The 25,018-nt window shown below is 44.6% G+C and overlaps 1 protein-coding gene across 1 annotated transcript in view; it reads right to left on the bottom strand.

The window, feature by feature from the left end:
- The window catches only part of LAMA5 (laminin subunit alpha 5), a 297,353-nt gene that overhangs the window by 73,893 nt on the left and 198,442 nt on the right, over positions 1-25,018 (bottom strand). Inside the window, exons 45-52 of the mRNA XM_030212484.1 lie at positions 24,053-24,267; positions 23,856-23,956; positions 19,210-19,390; positions 18,833-18,976; positions 16,343-16,494; positions 16,130-16,240; positions 6,841-6,952; positions 4,192-4,365 (exon numbers count right to left, since the gene is read on the bottom strand). Coding sequence (XP_030068344.1) covers positions 4,192-4,365; positions 6,841-6,952; positions 16,130-16,240; positions 16,343-16,494; positions 18,833-18,976; positions 19,210-19,390; positions 23,856-23,956; positions 24,053-24,267 — 1,190 coding nt within the window. The remainder of the gene's footprint in view (positions 1-4,191; positions 4,366-6,840; positions 6,953-16,129; positions 16,241-16,342; positions 16,495-18,832; positions 18,977-19,209; positions 19,391-23,855; positions 23,957-24,052; positions 24,268-25,018) is intronic.

Genomic DNA, 25,018 nt, shown 5'->3' with positions numbered 1-25,018 from the left:
TAGATAAGCAGTGAGCAGAAACTCAGAACAAACACAACAGCCTTAAACAACTTGCTAAGCTAACATTAACCAGACAAACAAACATGTGAATCTCTCTCATCTCTGGACAACTTGTAGAGAACAAGAGATAAGCAGGAAGCACCATGCAAGGTGACAATTCTTACTTGACCCCATTACTTTGCACCAACTAAACATCTTAGAAACTTCAGGTGGGCCTCTGGAATAGTGGGAAGGACTAACAGAAAGAAAATTGTCAGGTAAGACCTAATTTCTCTGGCTATTACATAGCTTCCCACTACTCCAGAACCTTTTGGCATGTTCAAAAGCAATTCCAAGTGGGAGTGGGATCCTGGTACTGCCACCCTGAGGACCCAAGCCCAAAACTGGCTTCCAAACTCACCACAACATCCACCTTGTAGTGCTTGGCAAAGGTATGCAGCATCAACCATTTTGCTGCCTTGCAAATATTCACCGGGGACAGTAAGGTAGTCTCTGCCCAGGATGCCGCTGTATTCCTCGTAGAATGAGCCTGAAAAGCCTGATGAGCCTGTTTCTCTACAAGCAAATAAGCTGACGCGATAGTCTCCCTTAGCCATCTAGCAATTGTGGGCCTGGAAGCCATGAGGCCAAGCCTCTGCTTACCAAAAAGCACAAACAATCTGTCCAATTAGCAAAACTCATTTGTGACTTGTGAGGACTAAAGCTTCAAAAAAGAATACGAAACCTCTTTGTCCTCTCTGCGAAAGGATGGAAGATCCACAGATTGGCTGAGATGACATGCTGATACCACTTTCGGAAGAAAGGAAGGAACCATGAACAGAAAGACCCCCACCTCCGAAAAGGGAAGAAAGGGATCCCGACAAGAGAGAGCCTGAAGTTCTGAAACTTTATGTTGCTGGCATCTGTTGTCACCACCTCCCATTGTGCTATTGGAAAGGGAGCACCAATGGTCAAATTCCTGGGCGACAACCACCACTGCATAGTCCACCTGGCAACCAATTGCTAAGCAACGCCAGCGGGAACAACTAGTTTTCTCTATAAGCCAGTTTGCCACACCTGGGAATGGATTTGTTCCCTTCTTGGTGTTCCTGCTACTACGTTCCCTTTTTGCCTGTTCAGAGGAATGGCCACTTCTCCCCTGGTTCTACCTCTGCAACTTTCCAACTTTGGGCTTCCAAAGGAATAATTTACCTTTACCATGCCCCAAACAAGGAAACATTGTGCAATGAATCTGATTTACCCTGGGATCAATTTGCCTATCTACAAATTAAACATTATATATGCTCATTACCGCCCATGGCTCTTGGATTGAGTGTACAGAATTCTTTAGTGGAAGCATTCAGCCTGGACTCCCATCATGAGGTTCCCTCATACTTTCATCACGCCTTCTTAAAGTTGTGCATTCCTGGTTTGGATTATACAGTGTTGGCTCACAAGTGGGCTGCAGATCTGGGCAATTCTATAACAGGACCTCAGTTGGAGAAAAAAAAATGAACTGCACAAGCATGGATTAAGAATATGTCATTATGGGAAGCCAATTATAAAATGTTCTTGAGGTTATATATTGCACCGAGAAAAGTTCACTGTGCTGGTATGGCTGGCTCGTCCTGTTGTCTGAAATGTTCTAAGGCTGATGTTCTTTAGGGCATATGTTCTGGCACAGCCCAAAAATTTGCAAGTTTTGGAAACAATTATCTTGTTTACAATTTTCTTCCTTAGCCCCTTTACTTGTTTTTTTGAAATTTTCATGTGTTTAGAGTTCAGTATAGGTTTGTTTGTTTTTTAAAGCTTTGGAGGCAAGTGATTTGAGGAAATGAACAGGAGTTTGAATTTGAAATAGCATTGGGTTATAAGAGATCCAACAGCTTGGTTATATGTTTATCTTATGCCTCCAGGCTTTTTTCTCTTCCTTTTTCTATAGAAGGTGTGTTTAGTGAAACATTTTGTCGTTTGCTGCCACTGTAGCCTGATTTCCCCTGTATTTCTTTTTGACTTTATCCCACGGGGAGGTTAGGGTTATTGATTTTTTCCCCTTTTTTCTCATTTATACTAATTCGATTTCTGCCAGGTACTTGTGACCTGGATTGGCCACTGTTGGAAACAGGATACTAAGCTAGATGGACCATTGCTCTGACCCAGTAAAGCTATTCTTATGTTCTTAAAGGCTTGTTTCAGTGAGCCTTCTAGCTTCCTATTCCATAGGTATTTTACGGCAATGCCCCCTTCCACCAGCAAGGTGGTCTTCTTCGTCACTGTTATAACCACAGAATCCACTCTGGGAAGCTGCAATTTATCTTTCTCCTCTGGAACTAATGGGTAGAGGTGAACCATGGCTCTTCCCAGTCTCAGCCCTGCATCCAGCGAGACCCATTCTGCTGTAATCAGGTCCTGAATGTCTGGATGCATTGGGTAAGCCTTAGAAGGACCTCTAAGCCCACTCATGTTTGACAAAGATGGAACGCCTGACACTAAAGCAGAAGGCTCCTAATGGAAAGGACTGCCAGTGCCCCAGAAAGAGTACTGAGCTCCTCTTTATAAAAAACCTAAGTACTTTTGGATCATCCCTCTCTTCACGAGGGAGCTCTCCCTCCTCTAACAGCTCCTTCAATGATGGCTCCTCTGAGTAAACGCCACATCAGATAAGGAGGGAGAAGCAGACAGTTTCACCTGCCCACTCCTGGAGGTCCAAACAAGATCTCTTAGGAACCAAAGGGTGCAGCAGGGCAAGAAACTGATGCACCTTGCAGCAACTCTGACTGCCCTGCTTCAGTCAATAGGCCTGGTGTAAGAGCAATATAATGTCTGGAGAAAACAAAGATCCCGATACAGTTGAATGCTCTGTCAGGTCCTGAGGCTGTAAAATGGCAGCTGTGCTTCGCTCATGATCAGCAGAGGCTGTTTCTCACTGCCAGTTGGCCTGACAAAATGGCACCCATTCCCTTGCTCTCCTGAATCAAATTGAGCACCAGCCCTGCTGGAGAGCCCGGAAACTCCAGCATATTTAGATGCTGTGCTGCCATTGTTTCCTCCAGGTCCCGTGGGATTCCCAACTTGCATGCACTGCAACGTCCTGACATTTGCCGTCCTACAACAGTAACACCACTTAACTGCCTCCATGGGAGTTGCCATTCACACCAACTGTCACAAATGCAGCTAAACATGTCCCAAGTGGCGAGTCAAGATCCCTCCCCTGCACCAAGTAGAACCTGCAGGCCTCCAAGTGGTTCTGAGTCAAATTTTACTTGAATTTACCACTGCCGGCTGCACCCCCAAGCTCAGTGTCTCTACAAGTCTTACCACAGATGAGAAAGGCTCAGGACTGATAACTCTGCCCCATGTTCTCCATCAAACCTCTCCTTTTTTTTTGTTTTTTTAAGAGATTGTTGTGCTGGAAAAGCAGAGCTCCAAAGGAAACAGGGGCGAGGTGAAGGGAGGGAAGGAGTAAATTCGTGGGGCACCACAGACAGGGATCTGAAGACCTCCAGATATGACTCTGCAGACTTGAGCCACCCTCAAAGCTCAACTGGAGACCAGCTGACCAACTGAACCAGGAGCAAAACACTCAAAACCAGAGGCTGAAAAGCGTGTCCATCCACCTGCTGGAGATAGAAAATACTGATGGAACTGGTCTGGATGCCAAGAGAGATATGTCTCAGCTCAGTTTTCAGTTATCTATCTCCACCTGCTGGTTGATGGACACAACTATCCCACAGGTTCTGGAATAGTAGTAAGCTACATAATAGAAATGTATGTATATGGTGTTTAGACCCCTGAGGCAGGCAATTATTTGCCAAAACACTGGCTGTGTTCAGTACTACTTTATGAATAAACATTGTCTCCTGCAACTCTTCTGGCCTACTGTGCTTTTTAACTATTGTAAACATCAGCTTAAAATCTATGCAAAACAGGTATTGAGCACAACAGTTACACAAATGAACTCATTATCTATGAATGCACAATTAAATAACATCTTTAAATGTGCAAATTTCAACACAGACCCATTAACACAAGAAAGTGGTGTGGTTGCATTTGTTGGCATTAATTTCTGGAATACCATGCTAACTTTTAATATGAAAAAATTAACATCCAAGTGACTTGCAGAGCATTAAGATAGGTGGTTAACATGAGATAATTAATGCGTGTTAATGCTCTTTGATGCACTGGCCTCCCATTTTCCTTTCTTTGACTTACGTTTCTGGGCTTCCTCATGCTCTGTATCAGCTAAATCTTTCTGGATACCGAAGTCTCGTGCTTTCATCTCTTTTATCAGCTTTTCCACCTCTGCCATTTTCTGCCACAGCTCCTCAGAAGAGGTTGTGCCCCCGCTCTCACTGCTTCCCATCTTGTCCAGCTGGTCTTTGAGACCTGTATGAACAGACATCATTGGCTGCTATAGTTACCCCTTGGTGCCCTCACCCTGTGCTCTGTTGTCTTGGGTGTGCCGGCAGCCTTGTGCTTTTTGAATATATATCAGCCCCAAATTCCTCAAAACACTTAGAAAATGAAATGAAATGAATCACTACAATTGTCTCTACAGAGAAATTATATATTATCTAGGGCAAGCTGCAGACAGATCACTTTTCTAGACTTCTGCCTGCCATATAGCATAAGAGAGCCAATTCATGTGAGGAAACGTTCCAGAGACACTGGGGCCGATATACAGGTGGCAGAAGGTAGCCCGCGTAAGTGCTGCGGTAGGCGCTGACCCCAGATATTCAATGCCAGGCTGTTTCTGGTGACCGGAATTTCTGGTTTCAGTTTTGTCCGGAGCGACGCAAGCGGTTAAGATGATATTCAGCACTATTTATGTGGCCTATCTTAACTACTAACCTTAGCCGGTTAGCACTGAATATTCACGCTTAACCGGCTAATTCCTGCGACATAGCTAGCTAGCAGCTAACTGCTAATATCCAGCAGAGATAACCAGCTATTTCGCGCTGAATATCTGCGGTTAACCAGCTAAGCTCTATTTAATCGGGCAGGAGCCATTCCTGACTGGTTAAATAGCGAAGAATATTGGGGGTACTGTGATTTAAAGCTGCTTCTCAATCCTCCAAAGGGGCAACTGTATAACAAGGGCACCTCCAAAGGCATCCCAAAGCCCCACAGTGGGTCCTAACCAGCACTGCCCAGGCCTGCTTGCACCTCTGTATATTCGCCTGTTGGGTCCCAATTGCCTCTGGGTGAGTCTCCCACCCTCAAGTTATTTCCCCTGTGGTTTCTAGGGGCACTGGGGCCACAATCCTAGGGGTCTCACAGTTCCCAGAAAACACCCACAGACCAAGAACACAAACTGCCAGGATTCTTAGTCAGTCCAGGACAACAGAGCTAACAAACTAACAGGTTTATTATTAAAAAACAAAAAGGAAGAAGTAGAACAATGAATGGTAAAAGTGGTAAATAGCAAACAGAAACAGGTAAAATAACAAGGACTCTGTATTAAAGCTAACTGAACCCTTTTTATTACTCAAGTAGTACCTGGGGAGATCAGGAAAAGAAACTGATCATCAGGAATTGAGCAAGGTCTCAGTGCAGAGGTCTACCTCTCTACATTCCCAACTGAGACTGGAGAATTCTAGCACCTTCTGGTCTAGATCTTGGGCTTCAGGGCCAATCAGGGTACAGAGCATTAGCCCTAAGGATGTTTGACCAATGGCATTGCAGGTTACTCTTTCCCTCAGGGGTTTTCCTCTTTTCTTTGGGGAAGGTAAGCTACAAGGAAAACAGACCTCTGCTACAGCTATAGTGCAGAGAACATACACCAAAGAGGGAAAATACCATGGAAGGGAAAAAGTGTCATAAGGCAACATTACAAATCACAAGCATGAAAGTCCCCTGTTTCACCACAACTAGTATAACCCGCTATCAGAGCACCTTACATTTACACACCCAGAGTTATACTGGCCATAGACTTGGTGTAAGTGCAAGTGTGTAAATGGAGCAGGGACATGTGTAACTTACAATATAATTACATGTGCATGTGGGAGTGCCACCAGGTCCTGCCAATGTAACATAGAACGTAGTAAATGATGGCAGATGGTCCATCCAGTCTAGCCAACAAGGCAGCCAGAGAAGTACCTGTGCTGCTTACTCGCCTCTGTGCCCTGTGTGTGCCCTCTTGCATTTACACATTATCTGCCTGATATTCAAAGGAAAATGGTTGCTAAAACGGCATTTAAGAGTCTATCTGACGATATTCAGTGCCGTATAGCTGGCTCTCCGGCACTGAATATCGCCACTTTGCGGCTTAAAGACAGCCGGTTATATTGGGTGATATAACTGGCTATCCGCTGATTTTTTTTAAGTGAGAGAGGCCAAGTTTGGCAGCCATATTTTGCCACCACAATAGGTGGAATAACTTTGGCCAGTCTCATTTTAAGCGGCCAGCACTGAATATCAGTGTGGCCAGTTATAATCATACCAGCCAAAGTTAAACCGGATATTCAATGCCAGTCACCGGAAATGGACCGGGTTTAGTGCCAACCGAGGGAGACAGCCCGGCTATGTCCCGCGGTCTGAACATCAAGGCCTAAGTAACTTATATGCACTGTTACAGAATAGCATTTAGGCACCCTGCTGGCACCTAATTAACTAACTAACTAACTAACTAACTAACTAACTAAATAAATGACTATAAAAGGAAAATGTATAATGCAATTTAGGTGGGGAGGGGAGGATTTAAGCGCATTATTTTAGACTCCTTAGAGTCCTGTATTTACACTTTACACTGTGCTATGTCAAAGACAGTGCATGTAATGAGATGAAGCATCGGTGAAGGGCTGTCCTTTCACACTTAGGGGAGAATGCCTGTGAAAGCTGAAGCAGTGTTTTGAGACTTACTCAGAATGTCATGCTGGAGTGCAGTTATATTCTTCAGAAGATTGGAAGTTTCTTGATGCGTCTCTTCAGTCTGCTGTCCTACACCATTAGCTCTTCTGTTGGTTACTGCCACCTAAAATGTTAGTTCAGGATGTAACACCAGTGTTGTACAGTAAGTCAAAAGTAACTAGTTACTGTACTTAAGTAAAAGTTTTGCTACTTTTACTTGTAAAGAAATATAGGATAACATTTGCTACTTTTACTTAAGTAATGTTCGCCAATTTTCACTACTTTTACTCAGTTACATCTGATGCTTGCAGTTAAAAGCAGGGGCGTATCTGCGTGGGGCCTCAGGGGCCTGGGCCCCCGCAGATTTTGCCCTGGACCCCCCTACCGCCATCAACCCTCCCCCGCTGCCGTTCTTACTTTTGCTGGCGGGGGACCCAACCCCCGCCAGCCGAGATCTGCTTCCACCTGCCGCTGCCGTAAAAACTTCTTCTTCAGCCGGCGGGGGACCCCAAACCCCCGCCAGCCGCCCCGCGGTGTTTAAAATTCATCTTCGGCCTGCTCCGTGGCCGTGCTGCTGTGATAGGCGCTGTTGAAATCCACTTCGGAGTCTGACGTCGTTGTACGTTGTACGTGCTGCGACGTCAGACTCCAAAGTGGATTCAACAGCGCCTATCACAGCAGCACGGCCACGGAGCAGGCCGAAGATGAACTTTAAACACCGCGGGGCGGCTGGCGGGGGTTTGGGGTCCCCCGCCGGCTGAAGAAGAAGTTTTTACGGCAGCGGCAGGTGGAAGCAGACCTCGGCTGGCGGGGGTTGGGGTCCCCCGCCAGCAAAAGTAAGAACGGCAGCGGGGGAGGGTTGGCGGCGGGAGGGGGGGGAGAGAGTCATTGGTGGCGGTGGGGGCTCGGCGGCGGCGGGGGGGGGGGCTAAAATGTGCCCCCTCCCTCTGGCTCTGGCCCCCCCTACCGCCGGAGTCCAGATACGCCCCTGGTTAAAAGTAAAAGCGGAGGAGGAAGTGACGTCAGCGCTGCTGAATGGCTGCCTAAAGAACGAGCTCTGATATAGCCAGAGTAAAAAGCAGTACCTACCACCCCGAAAACGCGGCGAAAAACCTCACCAAGCAGAAATCTAAACGCCAGAAGCAATGGCAGCTCGGAAAAAACTCGCTAAATTTAAATACTCCGCAGAGAACCCCGGAACGGGGAAAAGCGCGGGCGCGAGAGTAGCGTCGCAAAGTTTCAAAATGGCGGACGGAGTTTCCGAATCGGACCCAGAGCACGAAGAATTGATGGATGAAAATCCAGAGATGGATAAACTGGATGTTTCACGCTGGTTTCAGGAACTTAAAGCGGAAATGGTGAATACCAGAAAAGGAATACAAGCGGCAATAGGAGAGCTGCGGGAGGAACTGAGAGACATGGGGAAACGAGTTGCAGAAACTGAGGAGAGAGTGGACGGAATGGAGGAGGAGGTAAAGGAGTTGCAGCAAGCTCTACAAAAAGAGAACCAAAGCAGAGAAGCATTGGAAATGCAACTAGAGGACCTGGAAAACAGGTCTAGACGATGCAATCTTCGTTTCAAAGGTGTACCAGAAGATGAGTCTCATAAAGATGCGTCAAAAGTAATACAAGCAATCTGTGCATTCATCCTGGACCTGGACAGCGAAAGCGAAGACCCACCAAACCCAGCCAAACATAGAATTGATAGAGCACATCGGACTCTAGGGCCGCAGAGAGCTGAGGGGCCTCGAGACATAGTAGCCTGCTTTCACGATTATAATACCAAGGAAGCTGTGTGGCGCAAAGCACGTGCCATGGGAGAGATTACCTGGGAAAACAATAAAATACAAATATTCCAAGACTTGGCTAAAAAAAACGTGCAAACATGGAGAGAATTTAAAGACATTACAGCTTATTTACAAAAAGCAGGATTGCGGTACAGGTGGTTATATCCAAGAGGAATCCTGGTAACAGTGGGAGCCAAGTCGAGGCGAATTCAGACGGTGGAAGGAGCCTGGAAAAGCTTGAGAGACATGGGTTGCACGGACATTCCACAGGATAAGGAAGGAGTACAAAGGCAACAACAAAGACAGCAGACCCCGTAAAAACAGGGCTGGAGGAAAATCGGAGGAGAGAAGAAAAACAGATCTCCGAAAAAAGCCAGCCTAGAGGCAGAACTGAGAGGAAAAGACTGAAATGTTAACCAGAGGACTGCTAAATGAAACTGTGGTAGTATGATACATAAGAGTTATATGGTTGGTTAAATGACAAATGATGCTTGGTGAGGGTATATATGGAGATGTAAACGGGGGAGGGGGAAGGTAAAGAGGATGTAAATGTATGGGGGCAGCTCTCTGGCGCAGATGCACTACCTCCAGGGTAGCACTGGCCAGAAGAGTCCAGGGCCAAAATCAGGAGCCCACTGGGGGTGAGGGGAACAGAGGGGGAGGGGGGCGGGAGGGTGGGGGGAGGGGGATAAAGGTAGGATCTTGGAACGTTAACGGTTTGAATAATCCCAGGAAAAGAAGCATAGTTCTTAAAGAACTAAAAAGATTGAAGTGGGATGTGATAATGCTACAGGAAACTCATATCCAAAGACGAGATGAACATTTGATCAGCTATAAGACACTGGGGCAGGGAACCAGGTTGGCAAATCCCAAAGGAGGGAAGACGGGTGGGTTGGCGATCTACATTAATGAACATTTAAGATTTGTACAAGAAGACATATACAAAGGAGAGGATGGGAGAAGCTTAGCAATTAAAGGGAGGATAGGAAACCACTTAATTACCTTCATCAACGTATATGCACCAAATGAGGGGCAGGGAACATTCTTTACAAAACTAGGCTTAGGCCTAAGTAAATTTGTCAGGGGACAGATAATTATGGGAGGGGACTACAACATGACTGCCTCTAGATTGGATCACTCCCAGGGAGAGAAAGGGGAGCACGAGCACACAGGGGGAAATTTCTCAAATTAATGAAGGATTTAGACTTGGTCGATATATGGAGGATACAACACCCCGGTCAAAAAACATTTTCTTTTTATTCGCATGCCCAAAAATCATACTCACGGATAGATGCGATTTGGGTGAGTAGATCAATATGGGGGGACATGAAAGACTCAGGCATAGAAAGTATACATACATCAGACCACGCACCAGTATGGGTCTTGGCGGGAAAAATAGAGATAGAGAGAAAAGAAACGGTATGGAGGCTAAACGAATCTCTGATAGCAGATGAAAAAGACTGTCAAGATATACGTAAAATAATAATAGACTACCTCCAAATTAACGATAAGGGAGAAGTGTCAGAGGGTATATTGTGGGATGCACTGAAGGCGGTGATTCGAGGGCATCTGATAGCAAAAGGCACATACAAGAAAAGAAAAAGAAAAGAAACAGAATTGTCAATTAGGATAAAATTAACCCAATTAGAAACGCAGCATCAACTAGATAGAGATGCAAAAACCCTCAGGGAATTAGTACAATGTAGAGGGGAACTCCAAAAAATACAGATGAGTAAGATGGAATTTCATAGGATCCTGATGCAACAAAAATTTTTTGAATTCAGTAATAAAGCTGGAACCATGTTGGCACGCAGTTTAAGACAAAAACAGACAAGGAGTTTAATAACTAAACTAAAAACGCAGGGGGATAGACTGGTATACCAAGAGAAGGATATTAGGAAAGCCTTTGTGCAATACTATTCTAAGTTATACGAGGCAGGGGAAAAAGCTTCCAAAGAGGACATACAAAGACAATTAAGAGATTTAGGACTTCACAAAGTAACGGAGGCCCAGAAATTGGAACTGGAGAAGGCCATAACGTTGCAAGAAGTATTAGAGGTGATCAAGGGGCTAAAAGGAGGGAAAGCACCGGGCTTAGATGGATACACCGGGAAATTTTATAAAATATTTGGAAGGGACTTAGCCCCATTATTGGTGAGGGTTGGAAATGCGAATTTTGGAGGAAATGGGCTCCCTAGCAGTATGAAAATAGCGGGTATTACAGTATTACCAAAACCGGGAAGGGACCCAACATGTTGTGGATCATATAGACCTATATCATTATTAAATATAGATGTTAAAATTCTTGCAAAGGTTATGGCTGATCGTCTAGCCTGTATAATGCCACAACTTATACACACAGACCAATCCGGATTTATACTAAATAGAAAGGTTGCTGATAATATTAGACGTACATTGAATATTATATGGGGGGCGCAGAGAACAGGAGATTCGTTGATGCTGTTGGCAATAGACGCCGAGAAAGCGTTTGATAGAGTGGAGTGGGAATATCTATGGGAGGTAATGAGGGCAATGGGCATGGGAATACCGTTTATAGAATGGATAAAAGGGTTATATTCATCACCGATTGCAAGATTAAAGATAAATGGGGGATACTCCGAAGCTTTTCACATTCAGAGGGGGACACGCCAGGGGTGCCCGCTTTCACCCCTGTTGTTTGCGTTATCCATTGAACCCCTGGCACAGAGAATTCGAACCTTGAGTGCAGTGAGGGGAGTTAGACTAGGAGGAAAGGAACATAAAACTGCATTATTCGCAGATGACATTCTATTCTATGTGGGCCAACCGATACACACATTACCTATCATAATTAAAGAACTCGAAACTTACGGGAGGCAAGCAGGATTTAAAGTAAATTACGATAAATCCGAAATAATGGGCATTACAACAACAGAGGCAGAATACACCTATTTGAAGGAAAGGTGCAATTTTAAAATAACGGAATTGGGTTTCCGGTACCTAGGAATAAAAATTCCCAAAGATTTAAAGAATCTATATGCCTGGAATTATGAACCCCTGCTTAGTTCAGTGAGGAGGGATTTGAACAGATGGGGGTCAGGGTGGTTGTTGTGGTGGGGGCGGATAGCAGTAATAAAAATGAATATACTACCGAGACTTCTCTTTCTGTTTCAAACATTACCCATATTAGTACCGAATAGGGAGCTGACAAGATTACAATCGGAACTAGGGAAATTTGCTTGGGGTCGGAAACCGGCTAGGTTAACAAAGAAGATAATGTGGGGAAGAGTACAGGAGGGGGGGAGAGAAATGCCAAACATGCAATGGTATTACTGAGCAGGACAAATCACACAAATAGCAGAATGGTGTAAGGTAGACTTGTCACACATAACCACATTAGAGCAAGTGTTTGTCAGAGAGGGATACCTGGAGGGTCTCCTATGGGCCTCCATCCCAGAACAGAATTATGGGAAAATGACATTAAACCCGTTTATAACACACCTATTGACTCTCTGGGGAACCCTAAAAACTAAACTACGGGGGAGACAGCAGAGATCCTCATATGCGTGGATTATGCAGGAGCAGGGATTCCCGGCGGGGAAAGAATCGGGGGTCTTCTCCACATGGTTTCAGAAAGGTTTAATCAGATTTCGTGATTTTCTGGATGGAGGTCACATAAGGACATTTGGTGAGCTCCAAGAGAAATATGATTTACAAGAGACAGATAAATATGCATATCTGCAAGTTAAACACTTCATTGTATCAGAGAAATGGACAAAACACCCACCAGCAGACCATGAGAAATTCGAAAACTTGTGGGGAGAGATAGATGTGACAGGCAAGGGAATTTTCTAAGATATATGGACACCTTCGGGGCCAAGATTTTAGAAAACATGCTTTTATGGAAGCATGGGAACAAGACATGGGTTAGACTTTAAGCGAGGCTGAATGGAGGAGGGTGTGTATAGAAGTTAAGAAAACATCAATTTGTGTTTTGATCAAAGAAAATGCTTATAAAATATTGAGCAGATGGTACTATACACCAGACAAAATTAATAAAATGTACCCTGGGGCCTCTGCGGAATGTTGGCGATGCGGGAAAGGGAAGGGTACATTTTATCATATATGGTGGGAGTGTACCCAGATACAAGAATATTGGAAAGAGATAGTGAAAGAACTATCAATAGTTTTGGAAATTCCCTTCCCACATGAATCTAAATGGTGCTTACTTGGATGGGGAAATCATAGAGGGCAAAAATGGCAACAAAGAGTCAAACGGATGGGGCTAGCAGCAGCAAAAACGGTTAAAGCAATCTGGGGCCCACAAATAATGATTGGAAGGTTAAGTTGAGAGAACTCATAGAACTGGACAAATTAACAGATAAAAGAATAGGGAGATACAACTCTGAGGCAAAAGAATGAGTACGGGTGAGATAAAGGGAAAGAAGAAAACGGTATGACATCCTGAGGATTAAAGGAGGGTGGGGGGTTGAGGGGAGAGGGAGGAGGGTGGTAGAGGGACGGGGGGAAAATTATTTAAAATGTAGATGAGCATTGTTACACTATTACGTGAAATGTAATGTTATGACAAGATATAACGCAGTTGTGATATTTTGCTCTCAATAAACTTTACAAATTAAAAAAAAAAAAAAAAGTAAAAGCAGAAAGGAGATGTAAATGACGACTTTTCAGTAAACCAAATGAAACAGCAAAACTGAGAACAGGATTTTGCTATTGCAAACTTTGTCATGCAAACAGTCGATCATCTCATCTTAAATTTTGCTGTTCAGTAAATATAACCTATAAGAACAGTGGAGTTGACTGTGTTTGTTGAACTGGTTAGTGGCCTCCAGTGATAAGTTGGGTCACTTTAAAGTGGAGACCATTCTCGTGTGCGGTTTCAACAGTTCTTCTAGCTTTATATGATGGGAGGAGGCCTTGTTCAATAGGGAAGGAAAGGGGGGGGGAGTTTTTGAGGGATTGTTGTTACTGCTGTTATATGTTGCTTTCACTCGCATTTTTCATTGTAACATAGTAACATAGTAGATGACGGCAGAAAAAGACCTGCAGGTCCATCCAGTCTGCCCAACAAGATAAACTCATATGTGCCACTTCTTGTGTATACCTTACCTTGATTTGTACCTGCCTTTTTCAGGGCACAGACCGTATAAGTCTGCCCAGCACTATCCCCGCCCCCCAACCACCAGCCCCGCCTCCCACCACCGGCTCTGGCACAGTGTTGTTTACATTATATGCAGGTCATTTCTCTGTCCCTAGAGAGCTCACAATCTAAGTTTTTGTACCTGAGGCAATGGAGGATTAAGTGACTTGCCCAAGGTCTTATATGACAACAAAGATGGCTTTTGAATAAAGTGGAGATGAAGCTGAAGCAGGTAGCAATTCTTGGTGAACAGACATATCTCTCTACCACAACAGACTGCACATCATCCTATGGGGAATTTTACATTGGAGTAACTGTCCACTGGATTCTTTAGGGAGGAAGTTTGCTTGTCTGGCCTTAAGACTGAAGGGTTCCCACACATTTGATGTTCTTGCATCAATTCTCATTCAAACAGAGTTTGCCATCAGATAAAAAATTGTTAGAACAACAACAGGCAATGAGTCCAACTTTGTGAAAGCCTTCTTTGTAATTGGAAAGCATGATGATGATAATGAAGTTGACAGCACTACCTCTAATACAGATGATAATGACAATAATGATGATAAAGTACTCTTTGCTATATGGAAGTCAAGTGTTTCAGAGATTCCCTTAATCATAACCTGCAGACCCAGTCAGAGGGCATCAGTAATATTGCAACCTGGTCTGATTTGAAGGAACTTTTTCTCAGACCGAACAAGCGACTTTTTGCTAGTGTAGTTGTTGAACCTTTTTAGCTGTGCTGGATTAATGACTCACAAGAATACCCACGTGAGAGTCATTTTCGAAAATTTAGTTTTACTAAAAGCAAAGTGGATTAAATTATAGCGCAATAAAGTTGTTGGGTAAAAACATTAATAATAGTTGCATTCACTGTAGTTGCGGTACTGTTACTTTTTACTCAAAAAGTATTATATTAGACAATAACTTTTTTACTTAAGCATATTCTTTAATCTGTTCTTCACTGTACTTTTTACTTTTACTTAACTAGTAAAATATATATTTACTTTTACTTTTACTTAAGTACTTTGGCCTAGTACTTTGAACAACACTATATAACACAAGTATTTCTTTCTGGATTTTACACACAGGATGACTTAATGGTGAGCAATGGGATTAGCACTACCCTACTTCATCAGAATTGTGGAAATAAATCCACTACAAGAGCAGAACCTAGCTTTGTGGTCCTTTTACTAAGCTGTGGTAAAAGGGAGCCTGTGCTAGCGTCAATGTGTGTTTTTGACATGTGCTGAGGCCCCGGTTTACCGCAGCAGGTAAAAGGCTATCCATTTTTGATTAAAAGAAATGGCCGTGCGGTAAGTGAACCACATGGCCATTTCGATTGGGAAGTCCTTACCCCCACTTATTGAGATGGCGTTAGGGGTTACCACACTAACCCAGCAGTAACTGGGCAGCACCACTACTGCCAGTTAAGTTCAAGCGCTACAAAAATCTAAAAAATTCATTCAGTGCTGGAAATGGGGCACGCTGGGGGTGGCAACTACCGCTGGGCTCCTGCGATAGCTGGCGATAGTTCCAGATTGGCCTCTTTGTTTGTAAAGAAAATCTGCTGTATCATCAGGTTCTCTACATAGTCATTTCTAACTTTAGCTCACTACACATCAATATTCTTTGCAGAAGTAAACAATGAATCCAAAAAAGGACAACCACAAAGAATCCTACTGAGTGCAAATGGACAACTGGGCATCAGATTTTGAGAGTGATTTTCAAAGTGACTTCTCTGGGTAAAGGAGGGTTTTATCCTTGTAAACTGGTAGCCTGAAAATTTTCCACCACTAAAAGTTTGCACACTACAGAACACTGCAAAGACTTTTAGCCACAATGACAGCTGTTCCCATGGGTATTTAGGTTGGGGGATGAAAAGCAAGATTGTATTTTTAAAGCTGTGTGCCACTTTTCAAACAAAATTCTAACTCACACAAAGCAGATGCAAGAGTCTGTGGATATTCTGTACCCTGGCAAATTTTCAAAGTGATGGTCTACATGTACTTTTTCTTTGAAAATTGATGCAAAGCCCACAGGTAGAAAGTTTGCATGAACTTCACACCAATGAAGAAATTGCCCCTGTTGGGTACTGATTTTTAGATTTAATCACGCAGGCTTATTGTACTGTCCCTACATGTCCATATATGGAATTCCCCTTGCAAAGGATTCAGTGCCCTCAAAAAGAACACATATCCAAATGCAATCAGACATGGAGCTCATCTCCCAGCATGCCCGTTCTCTCACTTTCATCCCTTGATGAGGTGAAATCTATGATCATCTCCAGGAAGACTGAAAATGCCTTTAAAGTCATCATTTTGAATGCAAGAAGCATCCGCTGAAGCATATGTGAACAGCAGCCCTATCATTTCACCTTTTCATGCAGTGAATCCACATCCTGAGCAGCACTTCTTATCTGGTTCTCTAGATCATCTGCCTTCCGTTTCCCATCTTTAATGGAATTCTGGTACTGAAGCAGGAGATTCTGGGAGAGAAGTGGAAGGAACACGATGAGTTCAAAAAACATGCAGAGAGAGAGAGAAAGAAAGAGATTTCAGAGGAGAAACATTAGCTCTCAACCACTCACAGTCGCATTTTTCATGGAGCTGTTCAGACCATGAAGCCGGGCCCAGGCAATGGAGCTGGCACTGAGGTTGCTCAGTTGCTCTTGGATGTCGGGAAAGAGATCCCCCATTCTCTGCAGATCATGCAGCAAAAGCAAAACACAGCTGTCACATGCTGCAAAAAAAACAAAACAAAAAAAACAAAAAAATTAATGAACAAGCAGACGTCAATGCCAAAGAAAGCAGCCCAGGGCTCAAATATCCACAGTGACCAAGAAACATGTTAATTACCAAGGAAATAAAATACTAAATACTAACAATGCAATTTTAAAAATCTTGAATGGCCTTCAGATGTGCAAATGGCTAACAGTGCAAACTGTGATTTTAAAAAGCTAATCTCTAAGCAGAAAAGCCGCAGGATGAGTAGTTTGGAAGGGGTGTGAGAGAGGTATGATTTGAGTAGGAATGAAAAGTCTGCCTGTATTTTCAGTTTTATAGTGGGAATAGTCTAAGATCTAATAAACTGTAGTGTATCTCAATGTAAAAGTTGGGATGTGGGATATATAATTTGGAAGGAGATGTTTGTAGATATTGGATTTGTAGTTTGGAAAGGGATGTGTGGGAGGTATGGTTAAGGTGGGAATGAAAAGTCTGCATATATTCCTATTTTACAGTGGGAATAGTTTAAGATCTGATACACTGTACTATATCTAAGCAGATTGTAACAGAAAAGAGGTAACAGCAGGGCCAGCATCACAAAGTGCAGATAAAGTCGTGCTATTCCCCCACTTTCAGTCATCCAAGAGAAGGGACCTGTCATCAGGCAGACACTCCTCAGACCTGCACATGGCCAGTCTAGCTTTGAAGTCATTCGATACTCTAGACCTGGGATCTGCACTGGTCACTGATGGTAGAGGTTGATCAAATTTCAGTTTCAGTTACAGTGCTCAAATCCATTTTCTGCCCAGTTTTGGTTCTGATCAAAAGGCTATGGATATGGTTTCAGCTTTGGCTAAAACTGACCATGCATTTTTGATGGAAGCCGAAAATGTCCTGTTTGTCTTGTGTTCTGCTTAATCTGTCTTGCCTAGAGTTCTGCCTAGTCTGCTTCTGCCCCTTCTCTTTTTCCTTCTGCCATTTTGTGTGGGTTCCAGTTCGGCCTTGCGCCTGTATGAGAGGGCTCTGGTGTGCATGGGTTCCAGTTCGGCCTTGCTGCCCGTTTGAGTACCCTTCCTCTAGCTTTACTTGGCTCTGCTCTAGTGTACCCCCATTCCTGCCTGTGTGCTTCTTGCACTTCTAGTCTGTTCCAGCCCTGCCTAGTCAAGCTTAGTTCCTGTGTACCCCATTCTTGCCTGTGTGCTTACTGCACTTCTAGTCTGTTCCAGTCCTGCCTGTTTAGTCCAGTCCTGGTTGGAAGATTCGCCTGCCACTGCCATTTTTCGGCAGCAGCGCAAGAGCTCACGTTTATCCCTGAATCCATGACAGTTTGCAAAGATCCTGAGGTTGTGACCGTGACACTATATCACACTGGTCTTTGATCAGTTTTATAACTAAATACAAAATGAGAAGCATCTCAACGCTACTTTCTCTTGTTTCTTGTGCACAGTTTAGGTAAGCATGAAAAGCTGCTATCATGATTTTTTTTTTTTTAATTTTACATATTCTCACAATGTTCCTGTCTCAAAGGATATTTAACTACATCTGCATTGACTTTGGAACCTAAATGTGTCAGACTTGTTAAGAAGTCTTTATTAAAATGGCTCTCCCAGTTGTCAGCTTGTGCTTGCAGTTCCTGGGACAGGAGGGTATTAACCTCCTGTGGGTTTAGCAGAGGGGACTGCCGGCTCCGACAATCCCTAGTGGGCCTCATTGCTTCACATTCACACAATCAAACTTTAAATTTCGGTTTTGACCAAAACCAGGCAAGTTTGGCAGTTTTGGTTTCAGACAAAAGTATTTAGATAGTTTCGGTAGCAGTTTCAGGTTTGGCAGAAACTGAAAAAAAGCAGTTTCGGTCAGCCTCTGAGGGAATAATTGTGCTTACCTCTCTGAATTTGTTTTTAAAATGTGAATTTATTTAGCTTGGTTCTTACTTGGCTCATCCAGAATGTCCAGTTTTCTAATATCCTCCACTTATGTCCATTCAGTTCTTATATATACAAAGATCCAAGTGAAGCTGCTCTTTTTCTGGATCTGTTTTTTTTTTTTTGTTAAATAGCTGTTCCCTCTGACAATACTGAATTATACATATTTACTTCTGCATAAAAGGCTCTGTCCCTTGGAATACACTCATTTGGTGATAGGCAAAAAGGTTACACACCTGGCAGCCCTCATTAGTTGCATCTGCTTCTATTTGTGAGGTATCTGGGAAGACCCTCCTAAGTATTACTCCTGGAAATTTCCTTCTTCTCAGAGCTCTCATCCATGCCTTGCTCAGAGGAGAGAACAGATTCATATTCCTGTGATGCTCCCTCCCTTGAGCAAGATCCCAGGTCTCCTGATCACCAACTTACGTTCACACTTCATTGTGTCAGGACCCTGAGCAACAGGGATCGCATTCTCTTGCAGGCAGACATCACACTGCTTCCCCGTCAGTCCATTCGTGCAGGTACATTCTCCCGTCCGGGGGTCACAGGACCCCCCTCTACACTGACATTCTGCAACAGAGGAAAATATTCACAGGTAATGAGATTTATAACCGAAATCTCGTCACGGGACATCTTGATTTTATCGTCTCCAGCCTCAGAAACATGTACAAGAAGCCAGAACTGACAAAGGCTGGACCGGCACATAGCACACCTTGTAAGCAAAGCACTTTCCTGTTCTGTCTAAGTCTTTGTCATCTTTTACAAACCTGGTCATCTCTTTTGAACTGTTCCAATTCACTCACTTTTGCAGCCGTTGGCTCCAAGTCCCCAGTACCCTGGTGCACACTGTTGGCAACGGAGGCCATTGACCCCATGCTGGCATTTACATTGCCCGGTGTGAGGATGACAGGTGGTACCCACAGAGGCTATGTCACAATCACATTTCTTACAGCCTGCACAGCCATCATAGCTGTAGTATTCAGTCTGGAGAGAGAGATAGAGAGAGAAAATCAGTTCACAATTTACAACAAAGATTTGGGAGATGCAGTGTTAGTCTGGTTGTGAGCCCTTGGGCCCCGGCCGAGGCCTAGTATAGGGATTAGGCCAAGGCCGAGGGTGGGTCGAGCAGGCACTACACACTACCCCAGCTACCAAGCCCTGTACACGCACACGCAGCAACCAACTTGCACCTCAGAAAAGGGGAGATAGGGCAATCAGAGGGGCCTCACGGCCTATCTGGAACCGATTCACTCAGAATTCAAGCATGCAGGCCTCACGGCCTAACTGGAACCGACTCATACTTAGGGAGGGGAGAGACTAAACGAGGGGTCCCCCACGGGGACCGGAGCACCAGCAACACCCTCGGTGCTGGTAATCAAGGAGAAAGGGAAGCATACACAGAGACACGTCAAGCCGTAGCCCACCACACACAAAGAAAGTGAGGGACTGTAATATAAGATACTGTGGGCAGAGACCCTCAGCAAACAGGGAACAGAAAAGCCTGCAAAACGGAGTGCGGAGCCTAACACACACACCAGCACAGAAAGGGACAGTGCTCTGTAATACAGGAGGTAGTACAGCAAAGAAAGAACTGAAACAGTCACAAAGGGAAGACTGCAGCAAACACTGCCAGAAGCAGAAAACCTCTGCAGACAAAGGGTTAAACCAAGCTCAGCACACAGACAGTAACCAGAGGCAGGGAACACTGCAGGCATACAATGAAAAACAAACAACCCCCAAGGAGAGAAACAAAGGGCAGGACCTGCCAAGCAGAAAACAAAGGCACGAAGGGAACTCTGAAGGAAGGGGAAGCAAAACAAACTGAAACAGAATGAAGAGGAACTCACCACACCAGTGGCGTAGGAAGGGGGGGGGGCGGTCCGCCCCGGGTGCACGCCGCTGGGGGGGTGTCAGCTCCGCTGGTTCACTGCTTTCTCTGCCCCGGAACAGGTTACTTCCTGTTCCGGGGCAGAGAGAGCAGGAAACCAACGGAGCCGATGCAGCTCCCAGCGACGTGCACTCAGGGCGGAGCAGCCCTCCCGCTCGCCCTCTTTGGTAAGAATGCGTTCCAGGGGGGGGGGTGCGCGTGCGCCAAGGGGGGGGGGGGTACACCTTGCTGCACCCGGGGGGGGGGGGGGGGCACAGCGGCGAACCGCCCCGGGTGTCAGCCGCCCTCGCTACGGCATTGCACCACACAGCACCAGAGCAAACAGAGAAACCCATGTGTAGTAAGCGAGGTAATTAGACACACGCAGGCAGCAGCCAGCAGACAGAGACACAGCAATAGAAAACTGCAAGCCAGGAAAGGAGTAACAACTCCACACAAGCACAGAGCTAATAGCTCAGACAGAGCAAAGGTAAGGCTTCAGCAGAATTGGAGAAAACGCCAAAGCTGGGGTGGACGGGAGAGGTGAGCTTAAGTAGATCAGACTGACATCAGCTCAGCTCCTGACGGACCAATCAGGAGTGGTTACAAGCATTCCCCTGTCTGACTAGCAGAATTCTAACAGAATCATAAAACGCAGTGAGGGGAAATAGGCTCTCTAAGCTAAAAGTCTGCCTCACTCATCAACATTTTAGGAGAAACTTGAATGAGCAGAACAGCAGTGTATGTGCTCAGGTGGGCACTTAGAAAATTGTACATAGGAAGCACAATATCTACTTTTATGCAAAACATGTGGAGCCTTTTCCAGAGGTGGAATGATGGAGAAAGGGCATGATCTCATAAAATACACACCTAAGCACTAATTCTGACTAGTACCTACATGCACAAAGTTACTCCTGTCTCAGAGAAGGTGTAACTGTGTGGGAGTTTCTAGGGGGCTATTTTATAAAAGGCAAATGGATACATATTTATTTATAGATATATGCACTTTTTTAAAACTCTCACAAACAGGGCCCTTGTGGCTCCAACTGCAGAAATAAAATGAAAGAGGAAGAACAACAGGTAAGAAGCACTCCTCACTGTCGCCTCCTTTCAACTGAATGACAATGCAGAGAGGGTAGGAAGCACAGATAGATCTCTGTGGGCACATGGCTAGGCTGAGCAGAGGGCTATAACCAGCTGAAGGAGGTGTTGATGCCCCTGTACAAGTCGTTGTTGAGGCCCCACTTGGAGTACTGTGTTCAGTTTTGGAGGCCTTATCTTACTAAGGATGTAAAAAGACTTGAAGTGGTTCTGAGAAAAGCAACAAAAATGTTAGGGGGTTTACGTAGCAAGACGTATGTGGAGAGACTTGTAGGGGCATAATCGAAAGGGACGCCCAGGTTTTACTGAGGACGTCCTTGCAAAACGTCCCGATGGAGGGGCGAGGAAACCGGTATTATCGAAAAAAGATGGATGTCCATCTTTCGTTTCGATAATACAGTCGTGGACGCCCAAATCCTGAAATTTAGGTCATCCTTAGAGATGGTCGTCCCTAGACTTGGTCATTTCTGATTTTCGGCGATAATGGAAACCAAGGACACCCATCTCAGAAACGACCAAATGCAAGCCCTTTGGTTGTGGGAGGAGCAAGCATTCGTAGGGCACTGGTCCCCCTGACATGCCAGGACACCAGCTGGGCACCCTAGGGTGCACTGCAGTGGACTTCAGAAATTGCTCCCAGGTACATAGCTCCCTTACCTTTATTTATTTATTTAGACTTTGCTCACAACTTTTTCAGTAGTAGCTCAAGGTGAGTTACAGTCCTTGTGTGCTGAGCCCCCCCCCACCCAAAACCTACTACCCGCCTATCCACCACTGTACACCTCTACCATAGCCCTTATGGGTGAAGGGGGCACCTAGATGTGGGTACATTGGGTTTGTGGTGGGTTTGGAGGGCTCACATTTACCACCACGTGTAACAGGTGGGTGGGGGGGATGGGCCTGGGTCCGCCTGCCTGAAGTGCACTACACCCACTAAAACTGCTCCAGGGACCTGCTTACTGCTGTGATGGACCTGAGTATGACATTTGAGGTTGGCATACAGGCTGGCATAAAATATTTTTAAATTTTGAGGGTGGGAGGGGGTTAGTGACCACTGGGGGAGTAAGGGGAATTCATCCCCGATTCTCTCTGGTGGTCATCTGGTCAGTTCGGGCACCTTTTTGTGCCTTGGTCGTAAGAAAAAAGGACCAGGTAAAGTCATCCAAGTGCTCGTCAGGGCCACCATTTTTTTTCCATTATGGGTCGAGGACGTCCATGTGTTAGGCACGCCCAAGTCCCACCTTCGGAACGCCTATGACACGCCCCCCCCGGGAACTTTGGCCATGCCTGCGACCGAAAGCAGTTGGGGACGTCCAAAATCGGCTTTCGATTATACCAATTTGGGCAACCCTGTGAGAAGGACGTCCATCTTCCGATTTGTGTCGAAAGATGGGCATCCTTCTCTTTCGAAAATGAGCCTGTTGCTGACCTAAACATGTATACCCTGGAGGAAAGGAGAAACAGGGGTGATATGATACAGACATTCAAATACTTGAAAGGTATTATTTGCAAACAAACCTTTTCCAGAGACGGGAAGGTGGTAGAACTAGGGGGCATGAATTGAAGTTGAAAGGTGGCAGACTTGGGAATAATATCAGGAAGTAATTTTTCACAGAGAGTATGGTAGATATCTGGAATGCCCTCCCATGGGAGGTGGTGGAGATGAAAACAGTAATGGAATTCAAAAATGAATCCTGTTTAGAGGGATTGGATCCAAAAAAGCTTAGGGGAGATTAGACAGGAAAGCCAATGCTGGGCTGACTTCTAAGGTCTGTGCCCTGATAGAGGCTGAATTAGATTAGGATGGGCAGAATTGGAGCTTTTCGGGGGTTTTGACAACAACTTCAGAAATGTCATAATGGGGCCAGTGCCAGGCAGACCTCTACAGTCTATGCCCTAAAAATGCAAGAATAAATCAAGAACAGGTATACATACCATATGTAATGAGTTTATCTTATTGTGCAGACTGGATGGACCATATAGGTCTTTATCTGCCGACATCTACACTGTTACTATGTTACACGAGAAAGAGAGATTGTCTGAGAAGTCCAGAATGACACAACTAGCTAGCTCTGAGAAGATCTGGCTCCCTGTCCCTTCTCTCTGGTAGCAGCTGACTTTCCAGGGCAATAATCTACTTTGGGAACCAATCAGGGACCCCTCTTACACATCTGGGCCCTAGGCTGGTGCCTTGTTTGTCTGTGCCTTACTCCTGCCTTGCTCTCTGGAAGAAAGGAATCGCTTCACTTTTACTAAACTGACCTAAGCAACAGGAATACAAAAAACAGAATTTGGTTCAAGGCCACTAAAGTTCAATGATTTTGGGAAATGGGTTTTCTATATTCCTCTCTGTGCACAAACATAACCCCAGGCAGTGAAATAGATTTCACAGGCACAAAAATATATATTTTTTGATACACTGTTATCAGGTTGAAATGAACAGCAAAAGGCTAAGACAGGCTGAGTGAAGAATGATTGTACCTGACATGTGTCACAGTGCTGACCTGTCACTCCCTGCTTACACAGACACTGCCCTGTCCGAGGATCACAGGACGCTGTGCCACATGGCGAACACTGGCATTCTGGAAGAAATGCATCAGCAGTGGTTAGTGTGAAAGGAAACACTGACCCTTAGGGAGCAATGATGGCGGCTGTGCACCACTTCTGTTAAAACTTACTTGTGCAGTTTTTGGCCTGCACAGCATCTCCATAGTAGCCCGGAGCGCAGATTTCACACTGAGCCCCGGCTGTGTTGAACATGCACCCATTACAAACGCCAGTCAGGGAATCACAGTTGCTGAAGAGCAGGTTGGAATCGGTGTTCCCACTGCAGCTGCATGGCTGACAGGAACTGCCAATCACCAAAGGATTGCCATAATAACCCGGCGCACAACTGCATTAAAAAATAAATACATCAAAACAAACCTGAAAATTAACTGAATGAAAACTTTTATATTTCTCTAAACCTAAAAGTTTTAAGTAGATTACAAAGAATGAAAAAGAATCCCCAAAAAACAGACAATATCAAATTATAATACAATAAGATAAAAAATTACAACAAATAAATATAATATAAAAAATAGCAATTCTCCTTTCCTAATATAACATCAGGTTATTATACTTAAAAACAAGTTTAAAAAATCCCAAATATAGATGCCGAGAACAAGATTCTATTTATATAACTAGAATACCCATAGGGAATGAGTCCCACAGTTCCAGGCCCTTACTAATTAGAGTTCTTTGATCAGTTTTTCGAAGTGAAAGACTTTTTGTTGGTTTTATTAATTTCAGTTCATGAATTGATTGAAGGTATCTATTTGGAGTATAAATTGTTACAAAGAGCCCGATATTCAGCTGGCGGGAGGCAGCCCACATAAGTACCGCAGTCGGCGTTGACCCAGGACATTCAATGCCGGGCTGTTTCCGGTGACTGGTACTGAATATCTGGTTTCATTTTTGGCTGCTGCATCTTAACCGTTTAAGTTTCTAGCAGTTAAAGATAAGACTGCTATATACATGGTCTTATTCAACTGCTCAACCCAGCACTGAGTATCGGAATTAATCAGCTATATTGTGTGATATATAGCCAGTTAGCTGCTATGGGCTAGTTTCTATATACGATGCCTTAAAAATTGGCGTGGAAT

The sequence above is a fragment of the Microcaecilia unicolor genome, chromosome 8 (assembly GCF_901765095.1).
Source record: "Microcaecilia unicolor chromosome 8, aMicUni1.1, whole genome shotgun sequence".
In the NCBI taxonomy this organism is placed as follows: domain Eukaryota; kingdom Metazoa; phylum Chordata; class Amphibia; order Gymnophiona; family Siphonopidae; genus Microcaecilia; species Microcaecilia unicolor.
This window is presented reverse-complemented; position numbering and strand designations above follow the sequence as displayed.